This window comes from Phoca vitulina, unplaced genomic scaffold, assembly GCF_004348235.1.
Source record: "Phoca vitulina isolate PV1807 unplaced genomic scaffold, GSC_HSeal_1.0 scaffold6, whole genome shotgun sequence".
In the NCBI taxonomy this organism is placed as follows: Eukaryota; Metazoa; Chordata; class Mammalia; order Carnivora; family Phocidae; genus Phoca; species Phoca vitulina.
This window is the reverse complement of record NW_022589709.1, coordinates 35,931,479-35,955,913: the sequence shown is the minus strand read 5'-3', so window position 1 is coordinate 35,955,913 and position 24,435 is coordinate 35,931,479. Positions and strand designations below refer to the sequence as shown.

Genomic DNA, 24,435 nt, shown 5'->3' with positions numbered 1-24,435 from the left:
TATTTGAAATACTCCATAATTATGGGGTTTTTTTAAAGATTTTATTTATTTGGGAGAGAAAGGGAGCACGAGTGGAGGGGGCAGAGGGAGATGGAGAAGCAGACTCCCTGCTGAGTGGCAAGCTCCACATGTGATCAATCCCAGGGTCCTGAGATCATGACCCAAGCTGAAGGCAGACGCTTAACCAAATGAGCCACCCAGGCGCCCCGTGATATATACATATATATGTTCTTTTTAAATGAAAGATATTATGATATCCGTCTCTGGCTGTTCTCAAAGAGACTACCTATATAGACATAGAATGTCCTCTAGAAGAGATTCAAATATTAAATATTGTTAAATTTAATAATCATTAAGGACCCTCCTAACCTGACAATGTGGCACTCAAAAAGAAGATGGGAAAGGTGGAGACAGAGGTAGAAAGTTACAAGTACATTGTTTATATAAATGATAATAAAGTTGGAAGATTATTATAAAACGTATTGTTACCTAGAATTTCTTAGTCCTAGACTTCTGTGTAATTGTATGTTCTCTTTAAAAAAATAATATACAATTTTGCTGTCCAATCCAGTAGCCCGTACCCACATTTGACAATGTTTAAATTTAAGATTAAAAAATTACAAATTCAAATCCTCAGTTGCACAATTCACATTTCATGTGTTCAATAGAACATATCCATCATCACCGAAAATTCTATTGGACAGGACTGCTAGAGTAGATGGAAAGAAAGAAATAGATATTAAATTTTTTTAAACTCTTAGAAAATAGCCCAAGTGGGGGTGCCTGGGTGGCTCATTTGGTTAAGCATCCAACTCTTGATTTAGACTCAGGTCACGATCTCCATCATGAGATTGAGCCCCACATTGGTGTCCGTGCTGGGTTTGGAGCCTGCTTGGGATTCTATCTCCCTCTCCCTCTGCCCCCACCCCACCATGCTTGCTCTCTCTCTCAAAAAAAAAAAAAAAAAAAAAGCCCTAAATGACCTTCATTTTACTAAAAAATAATAACACAAAATCTTGAGTAAGAAGAGGACTATAGAGAGTATTTATAAATTGAGAGTATAGCTGTTCACCTGAATTGAAAGCATAATGTAATATATAATTTTTTGTTCTTTGTCAGTGAAATAAAGAATACAAAGAGAGTACCATTAGGCTATTAAACATTACAATCATTGAAAAATAGAGAAATTAGATCTGTATTACTAAATATTCAATGTCATGAGATCTTTGACATGGTTTTCTTTTTAAAGGAAGAAAATATATTGATAAAATTTTGTTGATTAGCTTTATATTTTGTTGAAGGGAATTTCATTAGAATTCTAATAAAACTCTGAAAGACTTTGTCTGCAGAATATTCATTGAATTGTTTGACTGGGTTCATGTTTTTCAGGTCTTGCCTTTACAATGAAAATTTTTGCCATCAAATTTCAAAAAATATTATTGGCACAAAAGTGCTCCACCTGACCCTGCTCAAATTTTTCTTTAATTTAGTGGAAAGTGAAGTGCGACATCTGAGCCAAAAGTAAGTTTAATCACAAAGAAAAGTTTTTCTGTATTTATATTGTTTTATGTACCATTTTTCTAATTTATGTACATCCAAAGAGTCACCTTGTTTTCTAGTTTAGATTTATGGTTTTTTTTTTTTAAGATTTTATTTATTTGACAGAGAGCAAGAGAGCACAAGCAGGAGGAGCATCAGAGAGAGAGGGAGAAGCAGGCTCCCCGCTGAGCAGGGAGCCTGACATGGGCCTGGATCCCAGGACCCTGGGATCATGACCTGAGCCGAAGGCAGATGCTCAACCGACTGAGCCACTCAGGTGCCCCTAGTTTAGATTTATTTTTAAAACATAGTTGCAGACATAGTTCTTCAGTGGCAATAAAGTTTTTTATGTTCTTTATGTGTCTTTAGTTCACATTTTTGTTTTTCACTAACTTAGACATTTGGATAGGTAAGATTTTGTTTTATTTTTCAGGGTTTATGTTTTTTTTCAATTCTTAAGTAATTTAATACTTAAATAAAAGTTCCACTAGGGTTTTTTTAACATTGACTCTATAATATTCATGATAAGTTTTGTATATGCTCTAAAACATGCAGTTAGATTACTCTGTGCGTGTATTTGTTGGTCATTATATTGAATTGTGGACTCTTTTTATATTTTGTTCTTTATTATAACTGTGTGTTATAATCTTCATATTTTGTGCCCTTTCTGTATTTAGAAACCAGTAGATCTTTTTGTATTTTGGCAAGAGATATTATGCCTAATAACTATAGTGATCAAATTGGCATAAAGATATACTTTGATTCATATTTTCATTAGGTTGTATGACTGGTCAGATTCTCAGAGTCTGAAAATAACAGGAAAGGCAATTCTTCTTGAAATCTTTTGGTCAGGAAATGAGGCCTCTGGGCTTTTGACCAAACCAGTAAATATGCTTTTGGAGTGGACTATATATTCTCACAAGGAAAAATGCAAGTCTAATGATGTAAGTAGAATTGATTTACAAACGAATAATGGCCTATGAAGAAGTACATCTTTGAGTTACGCCTCTTTTGTCTTTATTCTTTGAACAATTTGAATAAAACTAAAATCTACCCAAATGTGTCATTGTTTTCTATTTAGTTTACTTAGTTTTATTGTAAAAGATCCTTAGAGGCTGGCTTCTTCATCATCACACATTTGGATATAGTAGCTAGGGACAGTTATTTGATCATTAGTCCTAAGAAATCTGTATTCACTTACCATTCTAGAGTTTTTACTTTTGTATATTTCAATTCATTAGGAACCTATGATTTTAAAATTTGAGTTCATACAATTTTTTTTGTATACAAATAAAAAGTTCAACTTGTTTTTAAAACTGCCTTTGTGGTTGTTAGCAGTTATTTCTTCATAAGTATATCTTGCTTGTCATTAGAAATTTAATGTACAGTGATTTTAGTGTATTACCTACCTGAAGGTAGTTGGGAAGATTAAATGCACTGAAATATGTGAAGTGCATAGCAATATACTGTGCCATGTTTTGCGTTTATAATTACTATTAGTCACCTTTCTCCTCTTCAAAATAATCACCTTTGGGACTTTATTTTCTGCTTTTTTGTGTTATAGCATTGATTTCTGCTCATAATATTTTAATTCTTTCCTTTTACTTTTATGTCTTCATTATTTGGATCTGTTTTTCATTTTAGTCTTTATTTCTAATAAATATACTCAAAATAAATTGCCTTTGAATACAAATTGAGATTTATGTACAGGTTTTGATACCTACATCTATTGTGCTGTTAATGTGTTTTTCAGTGTTTTTTATTGTCATTTATGAATTCTCCTTTGATTCAAGGAATACTTTAAGATGTTTTAAAACTTCTAAGTGGGTGAATTTTTGTTATGATTAGTAGATTTTGTTTGCCTATGCTTTTTAAAAAATTTTAATAGTAAATTGGTTTAAAAATGAGCCCTATAATGATTTCTGCCTCCTGAAATTAACTGAACTTTCCTTTTTGACTCCATGTATGGTTACACAATGTGTTTTCTATGTTTTACATTGCTCTGTATCATTTATTTTTAAAAGATTTATTTATTTGAGGGCGCCTGGGTGGCTCAGTCGTTAAGCCTCTGCCTTCGGCTCAGGTCATGATCCCAGGGTCCTGGGATCAAGCGCCGCATCGGGCTCCCTGTTCCGCGGGAAGCTTGCTTCTCCCTCTCCCACTCCCCCTGCTTGTGTCCCTCTCTTGCTGTGTCTCTCTCTGTCAAATAAATAAATAAAATCTTTAAAAAAAAAAAAAGATTTGAGAGAGAGAGAGAGCACAAGTACGGGGAGGAGCAGAGGGAAAGAGAGAGGGAGAGAAACAGACTCCCCGCTGAGCAGGGATTCCCACCACCCTGCGTGATCCCAGGACCCTGAGATCATGACCTGAGCCAAAATCAAGAGTCGGATGCTCAACCGAGTCACCCAGGCGCCCTACTCTCTATCATCTTTTATGTCAAGTTAAAAATTGCTTTAGTCAAACTCTTCGGAATTTACTTCATGAGTTTATCCCCCCCCCCCTTTTTTAAATCATCTGTACTTTGTATATAGTGATGCATAGTGGTTTGGGTGGAGAATTCTGGTGTCAGATGGCCATAAAGTATTCTTTCTCAAGGAAAATTCCTACATAGTTTATCTTCTCATATTTCCTCTGATCTGTTTTCTCTGCTTGACTTTTTTTAGTTCCAATTAAACTTGTGTTACACCTTCTCCTTCTTCCTTTGCTTTTTCATTCTCATCTAGATTTTCAGGTTTTCTTCTATACGTGGAGCATTCTGGGTAGTGTCTTTTCATTTAATTTTTAGTTCACTAGTCTCTTTTCAGCTGTGTCTAATATGTTGTTAAACATGACTATTACATTTTTGGCAGTTTTCGACTTTTTTGCTTCCTAATTACTATACATGTTTTTATGGTTTCTAGTTCCCTACAAAATTTTCAAGGTTTTCTTTTGTCTTTTAATGTGGCAGTAATAGTTAATTTATAGTTTATGTATGACTGTTTCATATTTGAAGTCTTTGTGAATCTGTTTCTAACTGTTGTTTCTGCTATTTCCTTGTGTTTTTTATATTCTCTTACAAGCTAGTTATCATTTACTGTATGCCATAAATTGCATTTGAAAAATTATTTGTACAAACGGTAACATGGCAAATGCACCAAATATCTTTCTCCAGAGAGAATTTCTGTTGCTAGGTTTGAGGGTCCCTGGTAGTCCCAGGTGAAGTACAGAGCTACAAATACATGTTTTTTTCTATTGTGTATTAGGCCTTGGACTATGACTTTTATACTCCTTTTCCTCTAGGCTCCAAAAAACCACACTTCAGTCTCAGCTCTTTCTTTGGGGTCAGCAAGTGTCCTTAGGGCAAAGTCAGCTAGTTTTGAGTGACTCATTTGGCTCCTTACCTTCTCCTAGATCTTGGCTTAGCAATTCTTTATAACTTTCCAGAAGTTAGGTTAACAAGTTATCTTTCCAGAAGATGTTTTATAAATTGTATTCAACATTTTCAGTTTTCTTTTATAAGGTCATTTATTTGAAATAGTTATGCCTCCATTATCAGAAACAGAAGCCATTACTGGTTTTTAAAAATTCGGTTTAGAGGGTTGCCTGAAGCTTATAAAAAGAAAATTCTTTCAATTTTTCTTTAATTTGGCATTAAAAAGGGAGAATTATTTCTGGGTATAGCTAGTTTTTGTGACCAAGTAATTGTATTATGTGGCAGTAACCAAGTGAGTAGCGATTATTTTGTACATGTCTTATTTAAAAAGAAATAAGATTATACACACATGTAAATTGAAATTACTCAACATAAATAGAACTATCTATGCTTCATTGCCAATTGAGTTTCATACTTTTATAATACTTCTAAGATAAAACTGATAACATTCTTATTAATTAATATGTCTTTTTGTGTACTTTTTAGACCATAGAATCATTGAGGATAGAAAATATTTTCTCATTATGGAGCATTTCTTTTTTATCCATTTGATTATATAATAAAATTGCTCATTTGTAACTGAAAACAGTAATAAAACTGACATTTTCACAATTTTACTAAATCACCAAAGGACTATCAAAGATAAGAATTTATTCAGGAAATACTGATGTAAATAATAACAGACTTATCCATGATTAACTTGAAGGTTTTTGTTCAGATTTTAAATAAGTTAAACATATTTTGTAAAGCTGTCTGCAATAAATTGTAGCATCAGTTGTAATATTAGAACTAGCTTTAAATTTAGCAAATCAATACTTTATTTAACATTGAATTGTTTAAATTCATAAAAACTGTTTTGTGTGTGTGTGTATATGTGTTACCTTATCTGCTAGAATTCATTCTTGTACCTAATTAAATCTTTTTGGCAGTTTCCAATTTCAAGAATTCCATGCATGTTCACAGACATCATTTTCTGTACTGTAAAGCATTTGTTTCTTGATTTGCTGAGTTGAAGCATTCAATTTAAGTCATTAGCTAAACAGAAGTCCTCAGTTTATGCTAATATTGTTTTGTCATAATGTCAATCAGCAAGTGTTGCAGAGTGACACAAAGGCAGTGAATTTCATTGTCATTAATCTGAGAAAGCTTTGGGCTTTCCTTGGCAAAGAGCAGAGGTGAGCTGTGTCAAGGTTATGAAGGAGGTACAAATTTTACTAAGCTTGATGGTTAGTCCTACTTTTCTTTGTGATGTCTTTAAGTGCTATTTAATGATAACCCTACAAGTGTAGGTAGAAATGGAAGCTACTTTGTATTTAAAGATAGGGAAATTGAGGCTAAAGAGTTTAAGTAACTTATTTAAGGTGTCACAGCTTGTTAGGGTAAAGCCTTGATTAGAGGCCAAGTCTCCACTGGAGCATACTTGCTCTTTTTTCAAATGCCAGTGTTTTAAACAGGAAGAGGCACCTTATGTGTATTATGTTTGCATCTTTCTTACAGAGGTACTAGCAGAACTTTGTGTCATCTGTTGCTAGGGATATTGCTTAAAGCCCTAACCTGGGAGTCAGAAGGCCCAGATCATAGTTCTGCATTATATACTAGTCAATTTTTGGAAGCTCACCAAATTTATTAAATGGAGGTTACTTGTACTGACAGATTAATAGAGAACTGTATTGACAGAATGTCTGATAATAGACTTTAATACATTAGAAAGGTGTTCTAACGTAAATGTGTCATGTGCGCATCATGTCTTTCATTTCTTTGTTAATTCTGAGTTTTCTGTTCTTTCAGCTTTAGCATACTTTTAAATATTTCAGGAAAGCTTTTCTCCCTTGATGGTTTATTTGCCATTTCCTCACTAATCCGCTTCTAAATCTCCACTATGCTAGAAATGGTAGCATTATTTATACACTGTTAAAGTTGCAGCGAGTACAATCCATAGCGCAGTGTCTTGGCCCTGTGGTTATAGTGAGTGGCATAGATAAAAATATATTATAAAAGGATCCAAGAACCTAATCTGAAAGTGTCTTTTTATATAAAAATTTACCATTATGAATATATGGTAGTATGGAAGTTTAGGTAATGTCACACAGATAAGAATAATTTTGACAGTATCTTTCTTATCATGGTAAAGAAGCTGTAGTCATTCCTTGCGAGTACTATAAGGGCTACCCATCTCTGTTTAATAGCAGTAATATCAAGGTAAATTGAATAATAGGCAATATTGATATTAATTTGTGGTATCAGATGTGTATACATGTATTTGTGTAAGGAAAGAGAAAGGTCCCAGCTGGTTGATTTTCTGAGATTTTTTTTAATTGATGAAGTGTTGGATTGTGGTTTATATGAGGCTTAGCTCTGTGAGCTAAGCTCCTTTTTTCCCTATCCAGAGCCTTGGGACCAGGGATCTGAAGTGATCCTGATTTACTCTATTCTTGGGTTGGGGAACATTTCAAGAAATCAAAATTTACCAGTCTCTTGCATCCTTCCTGAGTAGTGTCATCGCTGATATTCAGATATACATGTTGTTGCAAGGAGCATTCTGTGGTATGGATCTTGATAGGATCAATTTTTAGTTTAAATGTAGCTTTTCACTCTCCTGTTTTATGTTCTCTTGATAAGTTGAACCATAAGAAATAAAACTTGCTCGGAGTGACTGTCTCCTTTACAAAGTAAGAACTTTACAAAGTAAGAACTTGGCTTCCTGCAAACTGCTTTGAAGACTAGCTAAGACTCAGTGCTTAAGGGAGTGAGTTCTGGTCAGTTGATGGCTTGGGACCCTACCAGAGTACTAGGGGAGGAGTTGATACTTTCCCAGCCAGCTGATAGAGCCAGTCCTGCTGCTGCTTACCAAGTCATAAAGCTGCAACTGGAAGACTTAAACCCAGCTCTCTAGTCAGGGTGGGAGTCAGGGTGCCGCTGATGCCCATTGACGAATCCTGACCTGGCAGGATCAGGCTGTGGTCAAGGTTCTATATCGTAGCCCCTGATGATATTAGAGGAAAGGCTGTGTTTCCCTAATCATTCAACTTAAAATCCCCTCAGCCCCATTCTTCATAGTCTCTCTCTCAAATTCTAATGTCCAGCCCAGCCTTAATGCAGTCTATTGCCACAGTGTGATAGAGCAACAGGGAACTTGTACACCTACCTAAGCATCCAGACTCTGGGTTTTTCCTCGGTAAAAACTATTCCAGCAGGCCTGATGTATGTGCTCCTTCACCATTTGCCCTTGTTTGGACAACAAAACAGAACTAGAACTTCAGGGGTGCCTGGGTGGTTCAGTCATTAAGCATCTGCCTTTGGCTCAGGTCATGGTCCCAGCATCCTGGGATCGAGCCCCGCATCGGGCTCCCTGCTCTGCGGGAAGCCTGCTTCTCCCTCTCCCACTCCCCCTGCTTGTGTTCCCTCTCTCGCTGTGTCTCTCTCTGTCAAATAAATAAATAAAATCTTAAAAAAAAAGAACTAGAACTTCAGTTTTGAAATCACTTAACTAAGAGCTTCTTATAGTAAGGAATGATGATGCCCTCATGAAATATTGTATACCATAAGAACCTTGTCTGCTAAAGGCAGGAGAAATAAATCCAGTCGTCACTGATGGTTAGAGATTTCTCTGTCCCTAATCCCATATTAGGCATAGTATGATTGCAGAACATGGCACTCAGAATCTATTTGGATACTGTAATATTTACTTATTAAAACCTTTTCACATGTTTTCTACCCAATTATTAATCTGGTGATTTTTTTTCACATATCCAACAGGCCTAAAACACAGCCACAAATAAAGGAATTTCAACTAGTTTTAATGTCTTTGTGGAAAACGTCAACTAGTTTTAATGTCTTTATCAGAGGTGTTTAAAAAATACTTTGTACCTCTTCACCTTCATAGTTTACGGATTAGAAAGATATTTTCCACATTAGGGTAAAGCACACTTACTGTAATTAAAAATTTGTATGCTTGCTATATTTTCTATAGGAATTTAATAATGTTTATTATAGAAGTGATAGAGAACAGCATTCTTTAAAAATTAATCTTTATACATCTCTAAGTTAGGTAATGACATTTGATATAATTTAATAAGAATTTGATCTAATCTGTTTCTTCATTTACAACAAAAAGGACAATCTTATCTGCTAAAGTTTTTATTCATTGTGTTTAAGTCTTTTTCTGGAATATGCCATTTGGGTAAATGTAAAGGTTAATTTTACATATAAATACTAGGGATGGCTAAGTCTATCTTTTTTTGTAATCCTATATTCCTGTTAACAGAAATCCACAGAAGCCAGATACTTCCTCATTGGTTTAATGAAATTATCGCCATACTAAAGCACTTGACACTATTGAATAATGTTATTTTAAAAGTTTATTATAAGCTATCCATATATTAAGTCCTGGAGGTTTTGTTGTATTAACTCTTTTCATGTGGATATAAAGATACAGATATGGATGGGGGAGGAAAGAGAAGAGGAGGAAGGAGAAGCAAGAGAATGGAGAGAGGGAGTTAACTTGCTAGGGTTCTCAGGAATACCTTTTAGTATGAGCATACCCTGTATTCTTAAATAACTAAGCTTTGCCTCAACAAGTATTCAAAATAAACACTGATAAAAAAAATAGATAATTTAATATGTTTTACTAATATTTTTCCCATCTTAATGTTAGGTCTTCAAACATGAGCTAGCTTACTTATTGACTGGAATTCTTGGAGCAGCAATAGATTATTGGATCTTCCTTGGTCTTAAGAGGGGTAAAAATGTGATGCGACACATGTCTGATGACTTAGGAAGTTATGTTTCCCTTTCATGTGATGGTAAGTGATCTGTATTATGTTTTTCATAGACCTATTTGATTTTCCTTTAGGCAGTTTAATCTTTAACATACATTCATATGAAGTTTTTTAAAAATACTTCCATATACACTCACTTGTGTACGTATATATACATAGATACACATACGTGTAGATATATGTATGAACACGTATACACATAACAAACAGTATAAAGAAGGTAAAAATTACTCATAATGAATGCTCTCACACAGATAAACACTTTTCATCTTTTTCTTTCCAGTAATTTCTAAGTATTTTTACATAGTTGAACTCATGTAATTTGTATTCTTCTAAATGTTACATGAGCCTTCACCCCATACACATAATTTATTATTCAAAATATTATTTTGATAATTTCATAAATTTGAATGTTCTAGAAAATAGTACCTGCAAATAAATTATTATATATGTACATATAATACTATTGTTTTCCTTAATAATATAACTAAAAATTATAAATAAACTACCCTATGCAAGTAAACACTTAACCAGACAAATTTATTTATTTTTATTAACTAGACAAGTTTAAATCTGTTTATTCTCTTTTCATTGAAGAAATAGATTAGCTTTTTTATGTATGATGTTTTGGAATCTTACATGGTAAGAACTATTTTTAGTCCCTTTAATATTTGTAATCATTCAAGTTGAATAGAAAGCATTATCTTTTGTGCAGGGAGCAGGGAGCCCGATGCAGGACTCCTCAGGTCTCTTCCTGCAAAAATACTTAACAAAAGACAATGAAATTTATTGACTCAGAATACTTATGTTATAAAGCCACTTGGATTAATTTATATTATATCACTATTTAAAACATTTAGCCCGTGTACCTGTTGCTGTATAATTTTCCTTATTATAAAAAGCTGCGACTATTTCTTTCCCATTGAGTCTGGTGATATAGCAAACGAGCAAGGATTAAGCAAAAATAAATAATTTATATATAATTTTCTCACTCTTTCTCCTCTCCCCAATCATCTATTCTAATTTTAAAATTTCCTCTAAAATAAATGGGGGGAGGACTATTATTTAAGCAATGTGATAACAGAACTCATTTTCACATGCTCACCTTATGAAAGGTTTGGTCTCCTAAGTGAGGAAGGCTTCCAAAAGACCTGAGGTACATTCCTGAACTTTAAAGTCTGTTTAGGGAACTATGAATCTTTTTATTTCTCTCTTGTATCCTAACTTCCTAAAATGAATGTATTGTTTAAACATATTGTTTAAAACAAGTGAGTTTGTGGCCCTCCAATATAAAGGATCATTTTTATATACTTTAAAAATTTTAGATTGCAAATTATTCTTTTTTGTTACACTTGTGTTTCAGTGCATCTAGGTTTTATGTAAAAGAAAAAGTTCTTGAATATGCTGTCAATCACTTTAATGCTTTGAAGAGACATTCTAGAATAGGAATCCAGGATTAAAACTAGGTTCAGGATTTATTCGATGATGCCCTCTAAAGAGAGGTCTCTTTTTATACTACTGAAGTTAGAAGATTTTTATCTTAAGCATTTTATCTTTTTTTTTTTTTTCTTTTTCATTGAGCTGAGGGGTAATTACTGTTCCTTTTGTGGAGTAGCTGTCCTTTGTTGCATGACTTTTTAACATTTCTTAGCTCAAATTCAATTTTCCTTTAGGATCTTTTATTATTTCTTTCACACCATTCCTACTGGGTAGTTCTTTTGTTACTGGTGTTGTTTTAGAAAAGCAAATTTCTGTCATCATTTGCTAGCATCAGAACTAAACATTCAGCTAAAAGGATTCCCCTGTTTTTATTCCATAATGAAACTTCTTTGAGTTGGGGGACCCAGGCCAGGATTAGTGGTGGCTTTAGAGACTTCAATGGCTTTAGAGACTTCAATGACTTTAGAGTCAGTATAGTTATATGTGTTGTTTCCAGTATGTATTGGTCACCTTTAGGGAAATATAATTTATCTTATAGTTTAGCCAAATGCAGGAAATACAAGCCTGTACTAATAGGGTTCTCTATACATCACTTTCAGTGGTTGCTTCTCTCATATTCTGAATTTCCCTTTGCTTTTAAAGCAGGGTATTGTTATTCACTCTTATTTCCACCTTTCACATGACAAGTTTTAATCCAGCAAGTTTTAGTCTGTGACTGACTTAAGCTAAATCTACACCTAATGTTACCATTACAATTCTTTTTTTTTTAAGATTTTATTCATTTATTTTTGCGAGAGAGAGAGAGAGAGAGCGCACATGTGCACATGAGCCCGGGTGGGGAGGAGGAGGGACAGAGGGAGAAACAGACTCCCACCCAGCAGGGAGCCCAGGACCCTGGGATCATGACCCAAGCCAAAGGCAGATGCTTAACCACCTGAGCCACCCAGGCGCCCCACCATTACAATTCTTTCAACATACTGAGCAATTACTTTGCTTCCCCAGATAATGTTTGATCACTAATATTTAAAACTCTAATTGAGATTTAAACTGTATCCATGTTTGGGGCACCTGGGTGGCTCAATTGGTTAAGCGACTGCCTTTGGCTCAGGTCATGATCCCAGAGTCCTAGGATCGAGCCCTGCATCGGGCTCCCTGCTGCGCGGGAAGCCTGCTTCTCCCTCTCCCTCTGCCTGGTGCTCCCCCTGCTTGTGCTCTCTCTCTTCTCTCTCGGTCAAATAAATAAATGAAATCTTAAAAAAAAAAAAAAACTATATCCATGTTTGAAATTCTTTTTTTTTACCCTTCTCAAAACATACAAAATTGGTCCCTTAGCTAAGCTTCTTAATTTGGCTACAGGTAGGCAGTTTTAAAAATTTATTTCTAAAATACTATCTTCCTAATTTTTTGTTGTTAGTATGTCTTGGTTTTTTACCTTTGTCAAGAGACAGTAATCAGGTGAACAGTTTGTCTTTAAGAGAGCAGTAGCTTTTCTATAGCCAGTATGTAAAATTAAAGTGTTTATTATGGACTTTGTAGCATAATACTTTTATCTGCACAAGGGGACCAGGTGTTCTAATAATGTGCTTTTTGTCAGCATGTTGATACTTTGTTGAAGAACCATTTCTTTTTCTCTATCACTACCCCTGCTATCCCCAGCCCCCCCCTTTTTTTTTTGCTATTTTTTGGCATTCTTTTTTTTTTTTTTTTAAGATTTATTTATTTATTTGAGAGGAAGAGAGAGTCCCAAGCAGACTCTGCACTAGGTGGGTAGCCTAACATAGGGCTCAATCCCACAACCCTGAGATCAGGACCTGAGCTGAAACCAAGAGTCGGTCACTTAACCCACTGAGCCACCCAGGCTCCCCTCTTTGTATTATTCTTTAGTTCAGTTACTATTTTTTGCTTTTCCTAAGTCACTAATAAAAATGTTATAGTTTGGCTGTTATATGACATCCAGTTGAAGATAATGGTCCATTTTTCCCATTTATAGCCAACAGTACATTTTTGTTTTTCTTAGTGCAAAAGTATAAAATTCATATTGTGATGCTACTCAGATTCAAATCTATTAATTTTAGTTTAGTAAAACTGTTGTTAGTTCAGTAGGTAAGTAAAGATCTTTCAGTAGGTAAGTAAAATCCTTTATCCTTTCCATCAGATCTCCTGTCCATCGACCCACATAGATGCCATTCTCTTTTATTTCTGAACACTTTGAACAGAAAGTTTCCTTATCTCCTTTTCTGTTTTTTAAGATCAGGTGATCCAAAAGGGTTTTGTTTTTTTTTCTTTTTTTTTTTTAATGCCTAATTGAAATTCCTGGTAAATTGGCTAGAACTAGGGGTTGGCAAATTTTTTTTGTATGTGGTACCACATAGTAAGTATTGTTGGCTCTACCAGCTCACAGTCTGTCCTCAGCTCTCTGTAGGAAGAGAAGCCATACACAATATATAAATGGAATGGCTGTGTTCCAGGAAACTTTATTTATAAAGATAGACAGCAAGACATTGTTTCCTAATTTTTAACTTGTTTCTCCTGTTCTTAGTGGGAAGAAAACATGTCATCACAATCTACAATAATACTTTTGATATCTTTAGAGAACTTTAATAAAGCTTCCTTTGCCCTTCTTAGGCTACATCACTATTTTTTCCAAACCTTTATTCACTTTTATTTTTTAAATCTCTATTATAATCCCTCTGCATGCTTTAGGCCTCTTCCATCGATATGTTTTCATGATTTTACTAAGTATCTCACCAAAATGTTTCTATTCATTTATTCAGCAGATTTTTATTGCCACTCTATCAGGCATTGATCTAAATGCCATGTATAGTGGAAGTGGGGCAGGGGGGACAAAACATGGTTCTTAATTTTTTGGAGTTTTTGGTGGGAGAAACAGACTACAATTAGATTAATGTAAATACATCATTTAAAAATGCTAAGTGCTTCAAACAAGAAAAACTAGGTGTTGAGATGAGTGAATTTACACTTCATATCAGGTAGTCGAGGAAAGTAGTACCTAAAGGGTAAGTAGGAGTTTGGCAGAGTCAGGAAAGGCATCTCCCATTAGAAAACACAACATTTACCAAAACTGAGACAGGAAAAAGCGGGACCTGTTTGAAATCTTATGGTAGCTGGCTGCTGGCAAGATGCAAGGAGAAGAGTGAATAAAGGCAGAGGAAGAGTTGAGGAGTTAGAAGCCATTTTAATAAGGGAGTGGCATGATGTGCTAAATTTTTTTTAAAAGATGATCTGGGCTTAGCTTTCTAGGGTTATTGCTCTCTGCCAATTACTCATTTGTTCATTTATCTTTCAAATACTAAATGTTTCTTCTCTGCAAGTCAGTGACCTATAACCTGTGAGGGATACAAAAATGATCCTGCCCTTAAAGGTCTTACAGTCCCTTGGCTTAGTTTCTTGTGTTCTATTGTTCATCTGTTATTTATTATTCCCTTTAAATGTGTTACCTGATAATATGTGGATCCACTATAGTTAGTGTTTTCTATTTTTTTTAAAGCTATCAAATGGTCTTTCTGGATGAATAACTTCATTTGGTTATTTCTTTTGAACTGTACAGTGCAAGTTATTTCTGCTTTGTTTTTGCCTCTGCTTAGAGGTGATGTGTTAAGAGATTGTAGTAAATGCTGTGATGATAGGCTTTTTTTTTTTTTAATGTGTAACTAGAGATTTTATATTCAAAAGAATTCTTTCAGAATAGAAGAAAATTTTTGTAAACCATGTATCAGATGAGGGGTTAATATTCAAGAGATATAAAGAACTAACAAAACTTAATAGCAGATAAACAGTCTATTAAAATTTGGGCAGAAGAACTAAAGAGACATTTTTCCAAAGAGGACATCAAAATGGCCAACAGGCACGTGAAAAGATGCTCAGGATCACTAATCATCAGGGAGATGCAAATCAAAACAACAGTGAGATAACCTCACCAGTTAGAATGGATATCATCAAGAAGACGAGACAAGAGCTGACAAGGTTGTGTTTTTAAAAAAGCGGGGGGGCTGAGGGGGAGACCTTTATGCACTGTTAGTGGGAATATAGAATAGTCCAAATATTATGAACAATAATGTGGAGGTTCCTCAAAAAATTAAAATTGATCTACCATACAATTCAGTACCATCTTTGGGTTCATACCCAAAGGAAGTAAAAACAGCATTTTGATGAGGGTTATGCACACCCATTGTCACAGCATTATTCACACTAGCCAAGATACGAAAAAACCCAAATGCCTATCATTGGATGAATGGATAAAAAAGATGTAGTGTACATACACATTGGAATATTATTCAGCCATGACAAAGGAGGATATTCTGCTATTTGAAACAACATGGATGGACCATGAGTGTATTATGCTAAGTGAGATAAGTCACACATTGAAAGACAAGTACTGTATGATATTACTTACATGTGGAATCTATAAAATCAAACCTGTAAAAAAAAAAAAAAAAAGTAAAATTGATGTGGTATGATGTTGGGGTCCTGGAGTGAATGGTCAAGAAAGAATTCTTGAGACGTCTTTGGTGCAAAAAGATGTTTTTTTTAAAGCACAGGGACAGTACCCGTGGGCAGAAAGAGCTGCACTGGGGTTATGAGGAGTGACTGATTATATACTTTTAAGTTGGGAGGGGGTTAAGGATGGGGTGTAAGTCTCTAAGGAATTTGGAAGCAAGTTTTTTAGGACCTTGAGGGGCTAGCTGTTTATAGGAAAAGGCCATTTACTACAGTCTAGTAAAACTTCAGTGACAAGACCCTTCAGATGTTTGTCAGTGGGCCATATGTTTGGAGGATGATTGCTAACATATATCTGGGGGGGGTGGGCAGAGATAAAGGAAGTTTCCAAAGGGATTTTTGTATGTTAAAGAAGACTCACAGGATCCTGGAAGTTGGGCTAATGTCTAGCTAAGGTTGCCTTTTGCCTCCGGCAAAGTATTAACATTGAGGCAGTTGAGTGGTAGAGGAAGGTCACTCTGCCTGTCTCAACTACTAGTCAATGGGCTACAAAGGAAATTTAATTTATTTTTCTTATACATTTATTTTGCCTTTGTTCTCCACATCAAAATGATGGTTAGTATAGGATGGGAAGTGGGGGGATAAGATTGTGTTTAAGGGTACAAACTTGAAACAAGTAGTAAATAAGCCATAGAGATCTAATACACAGTATAATAAATACAGATAATATTATACTATAATGATGTTATATAATAAATGTTACTTCAGTGGCAGTCACATTATAATATATAAATGTATCAAAGTGATAGGCTGTACACCTTAAGTTTATAAAATGTAACATGTCAAGTTGATTAAAGTCTTCTGATGATCATTCTTCAGTTTCCTGCTTGCACAGTTTCTATAATACTTATAGTCTAGTAGGCTGTGAGTAGTCAGTTGTAACAAAAGGTTATAAATAACTCCTTTCTATTGTCCAGTTCTTATAAATTGCAGTTTGGGAAAGGATTATTTAAATTTGCAATCTCCTCTTTGTGTGGGGCTAGGTGGATCTACTTAACATCTGACTGGAGCCATTTGCCCATATGGCAGTGTGCCTTAAGGCAAGAACTTCAGGTCTATTTAGGCAAGGCAGAGTTTCTAGCTTAGCCTGGGCACTTTTTATATTTTGGGCTGGATAATTCTTTATTGTTGGGGACTTTCCTGTGAACTGTGAATTGTAGGGCATTTAGTAGCATCCAAGGCTTTTGACCACTGGATGCCAATAACACCTCCCACCCTAGTTGTGACAATCAAACATTGCCAAATGTTCCCTGGGGTAAAATTCTCCACCCACTTAGTCCATTCTTTTTCACCTCCCCCTCTCTTAACCCCCCTCCCCCCAATTGAACAAATCAAACAATCAAGGACTGCAAGGATACCATCCCTTAGCCTTTTGGTAAGGCATTTGAACAGGAAAGGACTTAAATTGGTTGTCTGGTGTCTTTTCAGCCTAAAGAAACTCAGCCCCTGACTATAGAGGTCAAGTTTTATACTTGTGTATATTGTGTCTTTGAACCTCTTCTGTCTGTGTGAGGCTCCTGTATGAAAGGAATTAAATTTGTTATTTTCCTGTTAATCTTTCTTATGTCAATTTAATTAATAGAGCAGCCAAAAGAATCCAGAACGGTTGAGGGAAAATTTTTCCTCCCCTACAGTTGACCACATAGAGAGTAATTTTACTGCTCGCTCTGGGGCTGCTCCCACTGAGAGATCCTGGGACCACTGACAGAAAGCCAGCAGAAGGTAAGACTTCTTACCATGTCATTGTCCCAGATCTCTTCCTACATGGCCCGGTGGAAGCAAGAATGGTGAGAGTCCTCTTTTTGCTTTTCTAAATTTGGATTAGCAGGAGGAAATATTTGTGAAACTAGTTCCTTGCATATAGTGACTCTGTTAAAGGTTTGTTATGAGTAGTCTTGGTTTTTATTGATCATTTTCCTCCCAGAGACAGTCACTGTTTTTCTTTGTCTCTCTTATGTTGTTTGTCACAATGAGGAAAACCATAGGGTATAACACAAGCATAAGCCCCATAAACCTACTTTTTTGAGCCAGTGGCCTCACAGACTGGTGAGTTCATGGTTCTCATCAAGTAGGTGTATGTTTAGACAGACTTTGTTGTGGGTCAACATGCACATAAGGTAAAGGCTTTTGGAAGCCAAACCTGCAAAATTGGGGTGCACGGGTCGAGCATTTAAAGGCTATTAGAGTGCCCACCACCTAACTCAGTGACTCCCATATTAGGATAAGTTGGTCCTAGAGCAGGTTAGATAGACACTAGGTCACCCACCAACCTCAAGACGATTTCTGTGCCACGAGATACTTTGTAAAAAAAAAAAAAAGAAAAGAAAAGAAATTCACAATCCCCCAAAACGAACATCCCTATTAAGTATTACTCTGGCTCTGAGAGACCTGAGGCTCAGTTAGTGTACATATAAGAGAAACTAGATGAGGTTTTACGTTTGTCTTGTTCTGTGTCTTGAGAGCTTGGCTTTATGACCACTGAGAATATTTTTCCATCGTTTCTGTCAGCTGGAAGGTGCACATACCAGCATGCCGATTGGTGGCCAGTTGAGTAGACTGGGGTTCCGAGACATGAAGTCATAAGCAGCACTCCCTTTGTCTGACTGTGCAAGCTGTGAGGGGAGTTTATCGTGAGAGGTCCCAGTCCGTAAGAGGCCTTAGTCATCTCAACCTATGTTGTTACTGCTAGAAAAGTCCCATTCCAGTAGTGTCTGCACACTGTCACAGATTAACATGTCTGTGACCAGAGACACTATTTTCACAATACCATTTTTACTGTAACAACTTCTGTAGACTCTTTGAATGATCTTCTTGGATCATAGGGGCTGCATCTTCTGTACCCTGTCTCTTGGGTCTATGGTAAAGATTGATTCTAACATGGAAAGGTGCCTCTGGGTCTTTCCATAAAAAGGCTTACTGGTTTGAGTTGCTATTACGATTAGTATAAGATCCCTCATGTCAATGGCCAGACAATAGAACCTTTATAGTATAAAAATATATAATTGGTTATATATAAAAGGAAAAATTTTAGAGAGCTCTATCTTAAACAGTTGGCTTATTAGTGCCTCTGGAAAGACCAGATTTAAAAAGAGGGACCCACAGGAATATAATAGCTAGCCTTAAGGACACCCTTAACAAGATTAAAGAAGAGAAATTAGAACAAAAATTAAAGTCCACATCCCATATAAATTCCCTATCTTAAATTCCAGCCCCATCTCCTTAGCAAATTCCCTTAACTTCCCAAATTTCCCTGTCTTCTCCCCAAAATTCCTCAAACACCCGGCTAGCTACTTGTATTTCCTTTTGCTGAAAGATTTACTTAGAGCTTTCTAGCCTCATCTGCAAGCCCAGAGTGTATTGGTTACTAGTGTAAATGCTGAAGGCTAGGAAGTAAATTTAAACAGAAGCACCTGTAATGGGCAGTAGGCCTCCGTCTGCTATTTCTTAAAATTCCTCCTACTTGACAGGGTTCTGTAATCAGCCCCTGCTAGGTTCCAGCCTTCCTATACAGTGTCCCTTGAGGATGTGTGTGTACTGGACCCCCACTGCAAAAAATTCATGACCCATGAACACCAGCAAATCTTTTACATGATAAAGCCCTCTTACCTCTACTTTCAGAAGACTTAACAAATTTAGAGAACAGAAAGATTAGTGGCCATTCACAACCCCACTAGGGGGAACCTTGATTAGCTGCAAAAGAGTATTCTCCCCACCCATAGTTGTGCTGCAGTTAACTGACAAGCCAGATGGATCCCTGAGGAAAAATCCGCCTCTCTGAGGAAACAGATGACCAGAGTATCTCTTAGACCCACATACAAATGATCAGCTGACGGCCTAAAGGCTGATGTTCAGGGTCTCAGAAGCAACAGTAGAGGCTTTTTCCCCTAAGATGAATTGGGCCAAGATTGAATTCTGCAATCAGAAAGAAGGCCTTTGTGTTTTAAAACATTACAGAAACGTTACAAAGGTATATTGCACTAAACCCTGAAGTTTTAGATATAGAAATCTTTAGGTTTCTATCTTAGTTGGAAATTTTTTCCATGATATAAGTCCTTATCTTACAGATCTTTGCAAAACCGGGAATGAAGCCCTAGAAACAATTACCATCCCCCAAATCTTCCCTATAAATCTTAAAATGCTGGTAGATTGTAAAAGATTGGGATATTGAAAATAGAATTGTCCTACACTTAAGAAAAGGAAAGAAAAATTTAAATAGCAATCACCCTACATTTCTGATAAATCATAGGCAAATATGCCCCAAAAGCTCCATTTTGGAGAAAACTTGGATACTAGGTGCATTTGTGATATAAATTTTCTACAGCCACATACTCTAAGACCTAAGATCCATTCTTTGAAGTGCAAACTTTAGGGAGAAGTTTTTTTATCTGAAGAAGTAAACAAAGGAACTATTTAGAAATAAAGCTAATAAAAAAATCTTAAATGTCATCTCCATAAATACTGAAGAGCTTTAGCCATCTGAGCAGGTGAATTTAACTTATTCCAACTGTCAAAACAAAATTTGGATCCAACTGCTCTTTCATAAATTTTGCATTATCATACCCATCTCATGACTAAAATTTTAAAACAAAAGCTGTGAGGGCTGTTTGCAGGTGTGTGTGTGTGTGTGTGTGTGTGTCTAGGGTAGATGTATAATATTCTACCTCTGGATAGTACTGCCAAAATTATAAAAAGAACTCTACTTAATTGGCTTAAAAACAAACAGTCCATATAAATGGATTAAATAATCTTAAAATTCTCAGAAATACATCAGGCTAATGCAAACGCCTTTTAGGTCCACATAATCTGGGAAAGTATTGAGTATTAAAGCTAGTTTAAGTTCATTGGTTTAATTAAAATAAACATGTCTTTAAAATTACCAACATTGAATATAATATAGACATATAACTTTTACTCTACCCAGGTTTATTAGTGAAATTAGTTCATGTTATCTCAAAAAAATTTGTGAGCAAGAAAAATAGGTTGGGATGATGGCTGGCTTTGTCTAATGTCTTACGACGTTTTCATGGGTAATCTGAATATAATTGTTGGGAGCAAGTGATTTAGTTAGATGTAAGTGGGGTAAGAGTTTTTAGGTTAATTTTTTTCTACGATAATTATGTTTTATGGTATGTGTACTTAAATAGCTTTCCAAATCTCTTTGGTAACTTCTTAAACCCTTAGAGTTTTGCTAAGTCAAGTTAAATGACAGAAATTCATTGAATACCTAGATCATTTCTAAATTGATGAAATAGTGAAACATAAATTACTATATAAAGGTTTATCCTCTTCTGGTTTCCTTTTACAGAGGAACTAAAGATATTTGGTGTGTTAGTAAACTTGTCTTTTGTCTCTCTGGCAAGTTTACTATGAGGAATAATAGACTTCTAGAGATTTTAAAATGTATTCAAAATTTGTTGATAATAGCACAATTGTCTACTTCCTCATTTTCACTAGAAATTAAATTTTCTGAGGGTTTTTAAGAATTTTAATTAATGTATGTAATTAAGACTACTGGAATAATAGGGGAAATAACTGCATGCAAGGAAAATAAGTTGAGTTTTTGACTAAGAGAAGGTATGAAGTATGGAGATGTGTTTTTGGTAAGGGGAAAACAGTTATCTTGATTGTTTCATAATGTGAAGGAGAGACAGAATTTTACCGTGTGTGGTCAAGTTGGCTAAAATTAAATGAATTCATTATAATTGTTTTTTAAAAATAACCTTTGATATCAGTAATGTACTTATGTTTAAGTAAAACTGGAAGTATTCTTTCATCTGCTAAAAGGACAAAGTTTTCTTGAAAGATCCATTTGCTTTTGATAATGTGAAAGGTTTTTCTTCACCTTTTAAATCTGCCTAGAAAATATTTTCTGTATTATCAAACTAATTACTTATTTTGTCTTTGTGAATTCTTTGATCACTTAAGAAAACAGCCTCCTCTTAAAAGAGCTAAGGTTTTGTTTTTTTGTTTTTTTCCCAGCTAAATTTCTATATTTGAGTGCAAAGGTTTTAATTGTCACTTTCGTGAAATTATTTCACAGTGGCTTATGATTCTGTTTGACCAAGTGTTGTAAAATCTTTTGATATTCTTGACAAACTTCCCAAAATCAAATTTTTTTTTTAAAGATTTATTTATTTGACAGAGATAGCGAGAGAGAGAACACAAGCAGGGGGAGTGGGAGAGGGAGAAGCAGGCTTCCCACGGAGCAGAGAGCCCGATGTGGGGCTCAATCCCAGCACCCTGGGATCATGACCTGAGCCGGAGGCAGACGCTCAATGACTGAGCCACCCAGGCGCCCCCCAAAATCAAATTCTAAATGAAGTCTTTTTTTGACTTTGAAATAAATTTGGGATTTTGCAGAGGGTGTCTGGAATATTATAAAAGATATGTTCTCTCTCCTTGTCAAATGAGCAATTCTAAACTAATTAGGTTTAAATCACATGGGAAACATTGTCAAATAAGAAGCAATACTTAAGCCTTCTTTATGTTGTATTTGTGTAGGTGTATGTAAGTGTTCCAAAAATAATAGGAAATTCTGAAATATCTGATATGTCCTGGTGTATGTTATCACTTGTAATTCTAGCTTTAATCTTAAGATGTATGCCACAGAAATAACCAAATTTTCTTAATTGCATTGTAATGAACTCTTACAGACCCTTAACCACAGCCATTTTTAAGTCTGTTATTTACAGAGAATTATTGTTCTTCTCTGTTGCCTTTGCGAATACATTTCATCGTCAGAGAGATTCATGGAAAGGACTGTGACAAATACTCTAGAATATGTGTTTCTGCTCATTTTAAGATCATAACATTTAACTGGGTAAGAATTTGCAGAACTCTGATGGAGAAACATAGCTTCATAAAACTGCAAACTTAAGATTAAAATCAACAAGAATTAATTTTTGGGACTGAATGAACTAATGAGGATGATGATTATTTTTATGACTTTTTGTTTGCAGCATTGCTGGGTCAATGTTATGTTTTTCCACTTTTAAGGAAACTTTACAACAAATTGGTAAAATATACTATCCTTTGTAAACAAAGATGAAATGCGTACTTTTTCTCCCTACCTTATCTCTCTGGAAGTCAGAAGCTTCTTAGTATTCTTATTTTCATGGTAGTGTAGCTATTTGCATAAGTTCAATAAGAATCTGTTCTCCTTGCAACAGGACACAATTGGAAACATTGGTTGTGTTGCCAAAACTTTGGCTGGAATGTCATATTTGAGAATGTGCATAGAATCAGATATGACCAGACAGCTTTAAGGAACTAAAGCTGACTTCATGGAGTCATTAAATCCCCTTGGAAAAACAGCCTGGTACCTTGCTTTCAGGGTTCCCAACAGCCTTACCAGGTAAACAAGGTCGCATCCTGGCAGGCTCAGAAACCTGGATATTTTGGAGACCTCAAGAAAAGAGGAATTTATACACATCTATAGGTATAACAGACAAAGTCTGATGGCAAGACCTTGGCCTGGCTTCCTAGTCTCAAGATCTTCTAAAAATTCAATTTGAGGGGTGCCTGTTTGGCTCAGTTGAAAGATCATGCGACTCTTGATCTTGGGGTCATGAGTTCAAGCCCCACATTGGGTGTAGAGATTACAAAAGAAAAATACACAAAACTTTTAAAAAATAAATAAAAACTGAAAGTTCAATCTGAAATTCCTTATGAAAAGTTCCAACAAAGCAGATTTAGAAGAGCCTGTATGATCAGGAACTATTCTTGCTGCACTTATGTAAATAATCAGGCCAAGTTTACTGAAACTAGACTTAATTTTTAAATGACTTAGTCTTATTGTGTTTATATTTGATTAAATGGAGGGGACTGTAGAGAGAAAAATTGTTTCAGTAATCACTTTTATAGATATCAAATTCTGTTGCTGTTAATTGTCTTTGAGGTCTTGTTTTCTGCCTGTAAACTGGACTAGATCCTGAATTCTTCTAGTTCCTTCCTCCAGTATTTGTCTATAACTGTCCAATCTGACACTTCTAAATTTTCTCCCACCTTTCTGACTTGGAAACTCTGAGAACTGAAACTGCCCTCTTCCTGAAGCTGTGCAAGCAAAAGCTGGACAACTTGATATAAACTTTAGAGAAATTACCACAGCAGCTCATGCATGGACTGTCCTTATGCCTATTGCTGTGTGGCCACTCAGAAAACTTACCAGAGACATTGAAACTGCAAACCATAAAAATCTTTCAGATTGCCACTGCCTGCCCTCATTACATCTGAAGATGTTTTGAGCCAGACATCTAGAAATCTTGACTGGCTGCCTTCGGAACTTAGAGATTTAGATTATAGTTTGCCCCAACTATTAGCATTTGCTATTGTTTTGCTTCCATAGAAATAATCTTAGTAAATTCCTGATATTTTGTACAATGTACGCCTAATTTTGGGAGCCCACCAGTATCACTACCTCCTGAAATGAGACACAACTCTTCTAATTGAACTGACCAGTTCTCAGTGCTAAGATACTGGTTCAGTGAGGTGGAGCAATCTACCAACTCAACTTCTAGAATGTGAAACTTTTTGGGAAGTTTCAAAGACAGAAATGAAGGGGAGCAGAATATGCTGCCCCAGAATGTGCCACTTTAGCATGTGGGTTATTTTGAGCTGAAGACAATCAAGAATCAAAAGACTCAGGAAGAACTTTTCATTACTCCCTTAACTGCCTAAAAGAATGTAGATAGAGGGACTTGTCCAGGAAGAGAGCTACCACCAGAGCTACCACCGTAACTACAAAGTGTC

The 24,435-nt window shown here is 35.5% G+C and overlaps 1 protein-coding gene across 1 annotated transcript in view; it reads left to right on the top strand.

The window, feature by feature from the left end:
• Nucleotides 1-24,435, top strand: part of SLF1 (SMC5-SMC6 complex localization factor 1) — a 77,682-nt gene that overhangs the window by 40,268 nt on the left and 12,979 nt on the right. The window contains exons 13-15 of the mRNA XM_032404001.1: nt 1,390-1,521; nt 2,318-2,483; nt 9,606-9,753. Of these exons, the coding sequence (XP_032259892.1) occupies nt 1,390-1,521; nt 2,318-2,483; nt 9,606-9,753 (446 nt within the window). The remainder of the gene's footprint in view (nt 1-1,389; nt 1,522-2,317; nt 2,484-9,605; nt 9,754-24,435) is intronic.